This window comes from Salmo salar, chromosome ssa03, assembly GCF_905237065.1.
Source record: "Salmo salar chromosome ssa03, Ssal_v3.1, whole genome shotgun sequence".
Lineage (NCBI taxonomy): Eukaryota > Metazoa > Chordata > Actinopteri > Salmoniformes > Salmonidae > Salmo > Salmo salar.
Genome location: NC_059444.1, coordinates 71,400,314 through 71,412,534, shown reverse-complemented (window position 1 = coordinate 71,412,534; position 12,221 = coordinate 71,400,314). Strand labels below are relative to the sequence as shown.

The 12,221-nt window shown below is 39.7% G+C and overlaps 2 protein-coding genes and 1 pseudogene across 3 annotated transcripts; all 3 read right to left on the bottom strand.

The window, feature by feature from the left end:
* Positions 1-3,565, bottom strand: part of LOC106601500 (myosin heavy chain, fast skeletal muscle-like) — a 46,286-nt pseudogene extending 42,721 nt beyond the window's left edge.
* A 3,414-nt stretch (positions 3,566-6,979) lies between these two features.
* Positions 6,980-9,915, bottom strand: LOC106601503 (protein SCO1 homolog, mitochondrial). 2 transcript variants are annotated; one of them, XM_045715245.1, is made up of 8 exons: positions 9,555-9,915; positions 9,290-9,409; positions 9,019-9,127; positions 8,662-8,859; positions 8,376-8,468; positions 8,155-8,270; positions 7,894-8,031; positions 6,980-7,279 (listed from the first exon to the last, which is right to left on the bottom strand). In XM_045715245.1, the coding sequence occupies exons 1-7, from the start codon at positions 9,714-9,716 to the stop codon at positions 7,897-7,899; spliced, it is 933 nt and encodes a 310-aa protein (XP_045571201.1). In that variant the 5' UTR covers positions 9,717-9,915; the 3' UTR covers positions 6,980-7,279; positions 7,894-7,896. The 2 variants fall into 2 exon arrangements, with proteins under 2 accessions (XP_045571201.1, XP_014049205.1); XM_014193730.2 differs by having other exon boundaries at positions 9,037-9,127; positions 9,555-9,907.
* Positions 9,916-10,247: 332 nt separating this feature from the next.
* On the bottom strand, positions 10,248-12,214 carry LOC106601505 (transmembrane protein 220-like). Its single transcript, XM_045715244.1, has 6 exons — positions 11,705-12,214; positions 11,479-11,503; positions 11,302-11,362; positions 10,974-11,097; positions 10,823-10,882; positions 10,248-10,714 (listed from the first exon to the last, which is right to left on the bottom strand). The coding sequence occupies exons 1-6, from the start codon at positions 11,815-11,817 to the stop codon at positions 10,585-10,587; spliced, it is 513 nt and encodes a 170-aa protein (XP_045571200.1). The 5' UTR covers positions 11,818-12,214; the 3' UTR covers positions 10,248-10,584.
* Positions 12,215-12,221: the final 7 nt, after the last annotated feature.

The window sequence follows — 12,221 nt, the reverse complement described above, 5'->3', positions numbered from 1 at the left end:
TTTGCCTGCGGTTTAGACATTAATGGCTGTGTGTTGTTATTTTGAGGGGACAGCAAATTTACACTGTTATACAAGCTGTACATTCACTACTTTACATTGTAGCAAAGTGTCATTTCTTCAGTGTTGTCACATGAAAAGATACACTCAAATATTTACAAAAATGTGAGGGGTGTACTCACTTTTGTGAGATACTGTAGTTCTTTTCCAAGCTGTGTGGGTAATATAAAGAAATGCGATATAAGGTACAGGTGGACTCACATCTGTGGCCATGAGCTCTTCTGTGTCATTGATGCTTTGCACCGTTATTTCCCCCTGGCTGATGAAAGGGTAGTCATATGGGTTGGTGGTGATGAGCAGCATCTTTGGTGAACATGATAGAGAAGGTGTATATTTACCATTGGGGGTTATATTGGTGTTGGAGGCTGAACTCACAGTACAGCACATTTTCTAGATTGCATATTGCAGCCCCCTTTTTAGATGCAAAACATTTAAAGGGGCAATCTGCAGTTCAAACAACAACAAAGTGGTCAACCTACCACTGTTTTTGGTAGCAGTTGAGGGCTGGGGAAATATAACCACTCTCAAATTCATAGAGCTATGGATGTGAGGACTGACTCGGCTATACAGTTTTTATTTACAATGACATTGTTTACGAACAATGGAGTAAAACAATCTTATATTTTGGGTTCTGATGGGGTACGACAGTGGACCTAAGCTTATGAGGCATTTATTCTTCAAGAATCAATGGGTATATATCATTCATTTAAAGTACACAAAATGGATGTAGAAATCACAGATTGCCCACTTAAAGTAACCAATAACCTTGCAGTCCAAAACTACATTGATCCACCAGCTAGCATTACTTAACTTACCAATTAACTCAGGCTTCTTATTGGACATGATCTGATAGAAGATGTGATAACTCCTTTCTGCTAGGAGCTGAAACGTTACCCTGGATTTTTCCAATAGGTCTAAAGAAGGAAATCATAGAAATCAAGGGACATCTTGTTCCAATCCACAGCAAAGGCCTCGTATTTGCAAAGAAAATAGGCAAGTAAACTCACAAGTCTCAATATCAGCTGAGGACAGCTTCCCCATTGTTCCAAAGTGGATGCGGATGAATTTTCCCTGTATGTTTTTAAAATGTCACATTTCAGCTAAGGTGACTGGTTTATGAATGCATGCCTGGCTATATGTTAACCCTATATGCTCATGCTGTATGTTGATCAAACCCACTCACAAAGCGAGAGGAGTTGTCGTTCCTCACTGTCTTGGCATTCCCAAAAGCCTCCAGCAGAGGGTTGGCCTGGATGATTTGATCCTCCACGGTTCCCTTTGAGAATAAAAGTGTTGGCAAGTATGAGTAAATACACTTTACAGTAAATGCAATAGAAATTACTTTTGCAACAGAAAATGCAATAGAGGGAACTATATACATCTTATGTTAATGTAACATGAGTATGGATAGAACCTGAATTTTTCCATTGATTTTCTTCTTCTTATCACTTCCCCCAGCCATTGCGATTGTGGCAAAATACTGGATGACACGCTTTGTGTTTACAGTCTTCCCTGCACCAGATTCTCCACTGTCAAAATCAAGATTGAACAACACAATTGAGAGTAATAATGTAAACATTCCTAGTATATCCAGTTCTTTACAGAGGCAGACAATTAGTATCAGCATGTGCAACAGTACATACGTGATAAGGATGGACTGGTTTTCACGATCTATTGAAAGATTAAATCAGTGGTGGAAAAACTACCCCATTTTCATACTTGAGTAAAAGTAAAGATACCTTAATAGAAAATGACTCAAGTAAAAGCGAAAGTCACCCAGTAAAATCTACTTGAGTAAAAGTCCAAAAGTATTTTGTTTTTTAAAAAAATATATTTAAGTATTAAAAGTAAATGTAATTGCTAAAATATACTGAAGTATCAAAAGTAAAAGTATAAATCATTTCAAATTCCTTCTATCAAGAAAACCAGAAGGCACGATTTTCTGTTTTTTAAAATTTATGGATAGCCAGAAATCATTTACAAACAAAGCACTTGTGTTTAGTGAGTCCACCAGATCAGATGCAGTAGGGATGACCAGGGATTTTCTCTTTAAGTGTGTGAATTATACATTTTTCATGTCCTGCTAAGCATTCAAAATGTAACGAGAACTTTTGGGTGTCAGGGCAAATGTATGGAATAGAAAGTACATTATTTTATTTAGGAATGTAGTGGAGTAAAAGTAGAAGTTGTCAAAAATAGAAATAGTAAAGTAAAGTACACCCCAAAAAAACTACTTAAGTAGTACTTTCAAGTATTTTTACTTAAGAACTTTACACCACTGGATAAAATTACCTGTTAAGTATACTGTAATAGCTTGCTGCCACAATATGATACATCATGAAATGAAGATTATACCTGTTAGCATAGGCATTATCAGAGATGGAGAAAATGTGGGGTGGGACCTCCTGGCGCTTCTTGCCCCGATAGCCAGTCACCACCTCTGGGTTGTAGACCGGGGGCCACTTATAGGGGTTCACAGTCACACATCACAGCCCAGAGTAGGTCTGCAATAGGGGAACAACTCAGGTTATGTCATTGATGACTTGATCTGATTGAACCCATGAAACTAGATGGTAGATGTTTGAAAATACAATTAGAAGATGTATGTATGACTGAGTTGAAATGTAATCTGATCTGTGTCTGCTTACATAGATCATCCAGGCAGCGTAGCGCTCCTTGAGGTTGAACAGCACGGCTGGCTCATGGAGATGGGTCAACATGGCCATGTCCTCGATCTTGTCAAATTTAGGAGGGTTCATGGGGCTGATGTCATCCGGATTCACTGTGACAACCTGCAACATGATCAAATAAAGGAGAGGGCAGTTAGGAGAGGCAAGTTTCCATTCAAATAACGAACCAGTTGCATTCTAGAATAATAACTGGATGAAACTGCATCGAAATCATGCCACGGTGGCATAATTAACTTTTATTTAGCATCCAAAAGGCTTAGAAATGACATGTACTCTGAATTTCAGTCACTCTCACATAGTAAGTACAATATATCATGCTTTCCCACTGGGCAAAAACTGGTTGAATGTTGTTTCCACGTCATTTCAACAACAGAAAATGTATGCGATGATTCAACATCAATGTGGAAAACTGATTGGATTTGAAAAAAGTCATCAACATAAGTGAATATTGTGTTTTTTTAACCCAACTTTTAACCATGGTGGAATGTTTTGTTGACTTCACTTTGAATTCACGTTAGCTGACAACTCAACCAAATGTAAATGAAAACTAGACATTAAACTGACGTCTGTGCCCAGTGGGTTAGAACATAGCTATATGGTCAGATGTTCTAGAACATTTGATATGTACTCACCCTCCCATCCTCAGTCTCCACTATGACCTTGGAGAAGTCTTGGCTCTTGATTTTGCCTTTCACATACTCCACCTTTAGATCTGCCACAAAGCAGGCCGTTTTGGCATCAAATGGCTTGACCTGTGCCGCAATCCTCTCCCGCTCCGGCTTGCGGAGGTACGAGGCAGCCACCCCAAACACTTCCATCTCAGCATCACTAATTTTCTAAAGCTGTGTAGTAAGGAGACAATTGATTATACATCATATGCTTTATATTGATCTGTTTGTCATGGATTATACTATAAAAACATAATTGCAGAAATTCTCTATATTCCTTGAGACGATCCAATAAACATCAAAGGCCTAATTATATGATTTGGTCCATTCTTACCTGAGTGTTGCAGTTACACAACCTATGATCACAGTAGGACGACCCCTGGAGTTTCAGAAAAGTGACAAAGACTGTATGGATGCTATCTCTTTATGGATGCAACCTCTATTTTTGTTAAATGTTTTCAATTGTAACCCTGCAGCCTGTCCATTAAAAAGCAATGATGGCTAAGGATGGCAGCTTAGAGGGCTTTGGGTCCAGACACGACATTCCTCATTTTCTGGGATCAGGGAAGATTAGGTCTGTTAGGGCATTGCTCAGATTCTGGCATTGGGCGACTGGGATCACGGTCATTTAGGGCTCACTGGGAGGGCATGGCCCGATACGGGCTGGAGTTTACAGATGGCAGTTAGCACGTTCCAGACAGACAGAGACATGTCCGTCTGTGTATTCCATTGTCATTCAAAGACCTGAGATGAAGAGATGTTATCAAAAACCTTTTCAGTTTTGCTTTCAAGACTATTGACCTAATGCTAAACTGAGGTAATGTTGCTCTATGCGATTGGATTCAGTCACAGTGACCAATACATAAATGTGAAATAAAAATAAAACATACTGACACAGCAAATTTGACACAGTAATTCTGAACAAAAATGATATACTAAACTGAATACCAGAGGCCTTTGTCGGCTCTATAATGAAGCACGCTGAAGCAATACAAGACTTCTGACAATACAAACATCTAAGCTGCTTCCAATTGTGATGATGTTACATGTAGTAAAACGCTTTACAGACGACCTGAATACTACATCTCATACAAAAGCAGCCCATGTCTCATCATGGCTTCAAAAAAAACCCAGGCCTCCGTTTATGCATGGTCAAGAGAGCATTCCAAACAACAGAGTTAACAACGAATCTGAAAAAGCCCTCCAGATCCATACAAAATCCTGAGTGGATTTCTATTAATGTTCCTCAGTTGCCCATGTCAATATAGCACAAGTATGTGTTTCAAGTGTACCGTATGTCACACCCATGTGATGCCTGTGCTGATAGAGGCCTTTGGTAGGGCCATATAAGGTTTTGTTGAATAAGTAATCTATTTCATCTATACGGCTGGCATTTCAAGAATACAATGACAAACAATACAATGCATTCACAGTGCTGTAGATGTTTTCAATTGGTTTATGTTCCGTTTATTCCTGCTTGTGGCAGTGTGGAAGAACAATTCTAAATCAATGAAATAAACATTTTACTGATTCAAATTAAAACTTATTTTGAAAACAAAATTGACTGATATACTGTGGTACATTTTGAGCACAAAATGATCTCTGGTCGAGGGTGTTAGTGCACATTAGTAAAGGAACGGTCACTAATGCCCTGGACCAGAGCTAGCACAACATATAGGATCATGCCATCCTATTTAGAGAGACTAGATCAGGGGTATCAAACTCATTCCATGAAGGGCCAAGGCTTTTGGTTTTCCCTTTCAATTAAGACCTAGACAACCAGGTATGGGGACATCCTTACTAATTAGTGACCTTAATTCATTGATCAAGTACAAGGAAAGAGTGAAAAGCCACAGACACCCGGCCCTCCATGGAATGAGTTTGGCACCTGTGGACTAGATAGATGCTGCCTCATCATCATCAGGTATTTTAGTTTAGACTGTTGGTCTGATATCATGCACTCCTTTGGACAAGCTCCTAACCACGCGTCAGTTAGAATGTAAACTGACTAGCATAGAAGTGCTGTGGTCATAATCATGACCCTCTAAAACTCATGTGATGTCATATGCAGTCGACAATAGAACGCCAACGCGTGCATTCTTCTGTCAAATTCCTTTATATCTATTGGTTAACTCAGCTGCGCACAACGCTAAACAATTTCTTTAGACTTACACTCTATGCATGATCCTATTCTACCCTATAAACATGTTACAAAGAACATTTATCTGTAAAACGTCAAATGAATGTGTGAACTGTCTCCAAGGAAAAAGTCAATAGAGTTGTACGGTGTGTGGGCCATTCATTTTCATAAACTATGACACAAACTGACACTGCATCAAAGCCAAACTAATTGGTGTTGATTTAATATCCCATAAATGTCATTTGAAGGGCTGGCAACAGTTGTGGGTATAATTGGTCATGGGCAGGCAGTAGGCAGGCTACCACTGTCTAGACCAGAATAGCTTATGCTGACCTCCACGTTACAGTAGAGTACGTACATTGACTGGGTCAAGGACACTGCGGGATTGTGGGAATTTGAAGTCACAGTGCGAACGAGAGAAGAAGTAAGGAGACAATCCCCGTTGGCTGGTTCTGTCCGAGGCAGACTGATGCCTGTCCCTGGTGGAATATAGATCTGAGGATGGGTGCATCTGCCTTAGATTAGAGGGCCAACGGACAGGAAACCACAAAATAAAGCTGCTGATAACCACTTCTAGTCTGAAAGGACACCCAGTTTTAGGGGGACTGTCTCAGACAAGACATCCACAGGGACAGACACTGATCGTATCATCAAACTGAATTCTCTAGGACAACAGTATACATTGAATAAGGCACAAGGGACTCCTGTCCAATTTTGCAAAGAGACGGGCATGTACTGTAGGTGGGACACAAATCAAGATATGGAATGGTTCAGTGGGTGAATTCATGAGCATACAATATAAAGTTATCATAAAGGATGATTTGATACTTTGACAGCAGAAAGGTGATCTCTTCTCATTTACAAGAGTATTTCTTCCCAGTCATCACAGTCATCAGCTGCGTATTCAGTTTGCAAGGATATTGAGAAATAATTTGTATGTATTATAAAACACAAATATATTAGGAATGTGTGTGTGTAAATTCATCGAAAATGATATGTTACTATGAGCCAATCATGCATCTATGGCTAGAACCAGAAATAGAGGCTCAGGTGATTACCATTTATTTGCAGAACAATGCGCCCAGTCAAGACACTGTCCTGGCGGTCATATCAATAGCAACATGATTACAAATCAATCTGTTAAATTAGTTATCTAGGACAGTACTCTACTCTTGACAACTCATACGAAAAACCTTCAATTCTGACCAGCAAGTGTTTGCCACTAGGAACAGGCTAGTCTACAATATGGTTGGACAAACAGGCTAGTCTACAATATGGTTGGACAAACAGGCTAGTCTACAATATGGTTGGACAAACAGGCTAGTCTACAATATGGTTGCACAAAGTGAAGCTCTGATAACCTGCATGGTAGCCTACAACTACATGGGCAGTAAAAAAATAAATAAAGATCCGACAGACAGACATAATTGTAAGTCCAAGTTTAATAAATTAAACATTACTTTGGAAATTCAGTTGAAATATGACTGATTTATGAATAGTACAAATCGAGTAACCAAAGAGTTATTACAGTGCATAAATGTTTCTGGTGTCACTGAGACGAGTCCAGGTATTGGGCCAGACTTAACAGCAAGGCTAAAAAAGAGAATTAGTGTAAAGGAAGTAAAGCCGAACTGTAACTGCACAACGACAACCATTCATGTTTTTTTCCATTAGGAGTGTCCAAGGGTAAACACTGGAAACCTTCAGTTCTTCAGTATTGATTTCTAGGGAATATGGTAGATACATTTGTTAAGGTACTTGAAATCAAGTATTTATGTTTGGCTCTCATATTTTACATCGAAACAATTGTATTTCACATTGATTTAAATAATGGGCAAAGGAGAAAAAATAAACACAAGTGCTGTCCACACCCATTTGCAAACAATCACTTTAATATCATATTTAAGTCTAAGATGATTTAGAGACCATTTTAAATGGTATCCCAACAAGGGAATGGTAATTCGTAGACATCTGAATTCAATGAAAAGTAAATATTCAATGTCATTGACATAACATGGCAGCGTTCAGTCCTGCTGGGCAAGCCAGAGGCTGCTGGGCCAGCCAGAGGCTGCTGGGCCAGCCAGAGGCTGCTGGGCCAGAGGCTGCTGGGCCAGCCAGAGGCTGCTGGGCCAGCCAGAGGCTGCTGGGCCAGAGGCTGCTGGGGGCCAGAGGCTGCTGGGCCAGAGGCTGCTGGGCCAGAGGCTGCTGGGCCAGAGGCTGCTGGGCCAGAGGCTGCTGGGCCAGAGGCTGCTGACAGTCTCTGAAGGCTGTGAGAGAGGCACACAAAAGGTGTTCCCAGACACAGACAGTGCACTTGACCAGTTCTCCTTCATCTCACCTCTTAATTCCCCTTCTTGTATTTCCTCATGTGTGATGCAATGGAAGAGGAGATCTCAGCGCTCCTCTTGTTCTGTCCAAAATACTCCTTGAATTCTCCGTCCGGACCAACCAGGTACATGATGATTGTGTGATCGACCTGCAGCCAAGTATAAAGGAGGTTTCATTTAGATATCAATTCAGCTGGGAAAAGTGGGAATATCTACTTTACTATGAACAAATGAGAGTTCTGAATAAGGGCAGGATCAGACAACGAACTCACAATGTAGTCGTTGTCTTCATCCTTTGGTCCCTGGCTGTAGTAGACTCTGTAGGCTCGAGAGACCTGGTCAATTTGGGGCATTGTCCCAGTCAGGCCAATGAGCTTAGGGGAGAACTCTGGGGATAGAGGACAGAGGGGGAATGTTATTGTTCCACCAATGTGTAAGCCCCCCTTTTACCATAACATGGAAGCTACAGTAGTTAATGGTTTGTTCTCTTTACCTTTCACATATGTCCCCATGGCCTCAGGTGTGTCCCTGTCAGGATCAATGGTGATGAGGATGGGGGTCAGGTTTGGAAGAGATTGTATCCTGTCTGGGAAACATGTTAAGACATGGTGTTGATCACAACAAATCTTCTGTACATCCCAGGGTTGTAGCATTAACATTATGCTTTGTGAAAACATGATATGAGTGACTGACTGGCTACTCATTCAACCATCTAATTGCCATGACATTCATAAATAATATGATGCATAATAAGAGACGTTTAAATTAAAACACTTTACCTATTTCATCCACCACCTCAATCATTTTCTCTATTTCATCAGGACAGATGTCAGGGCAGTGTGTAAACCCAAAGTAGATAAGGACCCATTGGCTGAGGAAATCCTCACTTTTACAGGGTTTATTATTCTGATCCACAAGAGAGAATGGACCCCCAAGTGCTGGTTTCCCCATTGACTTTGTCCTTTCTCTTTCAATCACTGCAGTGAATGTGTTAAAAAAGACAACATAATGTAAAACAGATTGTTACCAACATGTACAGAAACTGACGATTAACTCCAGGAGAACTTCAGTTCGGAACATAAATGAAGTTGTGTAAATCCACTGTTAAATGGAGCCTACTGCATGATGGTGAGTACCCATGAGTGAGTCCTTACATTCTTCTTTTTCCTTCTTGAAATATTTCATTCCGGCAAGGAGAACACCCCCAAATGCAAATGTTATTGCTAATGATTTCCAAGTCACTGGCTGCAGAGGATAGATGAATGGAGACAGGCAAAGCAACAAGGTTAAAGACAAAGCAAAAGCATGGTGCTTTATTTTATCCATAGACATTAAAACCAGGTTTTATCAGGTGCCCAGCCACAGTTGTTTACATATCGCTCAGAAATGAGTTGATACGTTACATACTCCTGTCTTTTTGGTTTTATCACCAGAAGGTGGCGGTGGAGGTAAAGACGAGAATGATCTTGAGTCGTAAAAAGACAACCACTGTGATGTCCGGCACGTCCAACTCCTGCATAGATTTACCTGTGCAGTGCATGAGTACACACAATATGTTAACATGATGGATAGGTACAATGATATCTGTCTTCAAGCTGTTAGTCATTCCGCGCTTCAAACGGTAAACACATTTGATCCTAGTCTTGAGTGTTGTCAGCCATGTATAACCTACCAGCCCGTGGACTGTCCGTGGTGAGAGATCTGTGTACGGAGAGCTAGTCCTTCTCGATAAAGCGCGTGTAAAGCTGCAGATTGTGCTCACGCTTTGGTGCGAAATCATACGATTTAACAATCGACAACTCAAAGTCTGATACGATATTAGACCCACTGCCATGATGTTGAGCTTGTTTATCAAGATCTCAATGCGGAAGTGGTGGCAGAATTTTACACAACGTGAGTCTTGAAAGTAAAAACGAATTCAAATTCCTGATCTTGGATCAGTATACCTTTTACAACAATGTTCATTGACCGAGTGGCTCGCAATATCAACTTTTTAAGCTGACCCTGGACCTGCCGGCGAACACAGTTATTTCTGGCTGTTAGAACCGGAAATTACGTACCTGAGTCCTTTTTTTGTACTGTTCTCTGGGCGCTACTGACATCTAGCTATTGTACAGAAAATGTACTTTTCATTGGCAGTAGCCTACTTCTGCTGCCAACTTTAACAAGTTAGGAGCACTAAACACGAAATGAGTTTGATTTAAATTGATTTAGATATAGCCTACATTACATTTAAAGCACATATCCTGTAGCTATAGAGGCGCAGTGGTGCTAAATAAAAATACCAAATTATTTGGAGCCATGAGTAGGCTACAGTACATGCATTTCTTTCAATTTCTGATGCAAAAATAATAATAAAAAGCCATTTATATTTCTTATTAAATTGATTTATTTTACTGTGATTACACCAGATATCACCACAAGTGCAATGGGTTGCCTACAACAACAAAAATGTTCAGAAAGAGAAAAGTATGATTCCAGAAAAAAAAGGAAAATGTATCAATCATATACATTCTAATTTATGACATTGTCACTTATTTAGATGTATGGTTTAGCAGGGGTGTTCTTTTACATGTGTCTTTTTAAACAATGCATTCATGATTTCCATACTGCCTCTGTAGCTTGGTCATATCCTCTTGTAAATGTTCCATCCCGCAGATATGTTGCTCACTTGTCACTGGACTATCTTAATGAATGGATATCTACAGTGCAGTTTTACAATGCTGGGGCCAGCTGGTCCTCAGCTCCTTGTTAATGTAGTAGTACAGCCAGGCCACAAAGGGGAAGATTGTGATGGCAACAGCAACGGACAGTCTGAGAGCCCCAATAGAACTAATAGAAAATAGTTACGACAGTACAGATATCAGTGATGTACTGAGTTTGAGTCTTTTTTAAATAAGGTATTGCATGTTGGGATAAGGTCCAAATCTAAGTCCTTACCTTCCAGAGTGTTGACACAGGAGAAGCCAGACAAGTATCAACATGAGACCAGAGAATTCCCTGGGGATAGAGAGAAACAGGTGTGACCAAAAATAATTATTGAACACAATGCTCATCTAAACAGAAAAATATTTTGACCGTGAGACTATACCTTCCCTCCTCTTGCTGAAAGATATTTGTGATGCGCTCTTTATACAGAGTCCATCCCATCATGGAAACAACAGCAGTCGAAATAAGCAATTCTCCTCCAAAGTAGTGTCTCTGAAAAACAGCCTCTCAAGCATTTAAACATTCAGGGTGCAATGCAGGCTCATGTATAAATATTTCTAGCTTTAACTCCACTCATGATATAACTACAAGATACTAAACAGTCAATGGCCTTTTTCACTGGCCAAAAATGTTAAAATGGAAATGTTATTTAATAGGAAAATAGGCAAAGGTCATTGATGGATCTCTATTCATCCATAATGCCTTCATACCTGTTACATGTGGTTTAATGGCAATCAATAAACACAGATTTGCTGGAATAGCATAGGCAACCTGGAAATAGAAAAAGGTGTGCATGTGGATTACTGTAAATAAATAAAAATTAAAAAGCACTTTGATTATAGTAATTCATTAAGAACATTAAACGACTAAAAGAAGCGTGATCCTACCATCCACTGCATCCGGATCGTTAATCTATGCCAATAAAAAAGACATGGGATTTACTCAGTTGGGACAAATATTCAGAGACAGACATACACCATTTTCACTCATTAAATTACTCTGCTAAATCCATGAGTTCAACAGAAGCAGATATGCCTACAGCAAACGCCAAATACAGTAGGCTATAAAAACAAAGTATCTCAAACAATGTAACCAAATAAGGGAATCACTTGCCTGCACACACACTTTGCTTGAGCAAAGAACAATGACATGCATCCATTGCAAACTCTCCAAATGATCAGAGAAAAGTTCGTTTTTGTGCACTTAACTTCACTAGGTTCGTTCATTGTCACTGTCTATAACTACAGAACCAGTTTATCGTAATCAGCAATTTGACAGCAAATTTTCCTCCTGGACTTTGAGCCATAAACTTTGCGTTGAATCCGTATCCGTTAATTTTTTTGAGTGATGTTTGGGGTATGACGTTTCGACAAGTGAATATAGGCACGATTGCAAAGTCGCCAAGACTCGTTGTTTTCTATCTTTTTTCCTGAAAACTGCTTTCTGAATATATATGAATAAGGAAAACGATTAAAAGGTACATATGTGTTACTGTTAGATTAAATACTGATTTGGCTACTTTAAAATAAAAACAATTCTGGACAGTATTACACACTACTTTAATGTACGTAAACTGACATGTTACTGTTTACTGTATGGTAATTAATAGCCTAATACAATTAGGCTAGAA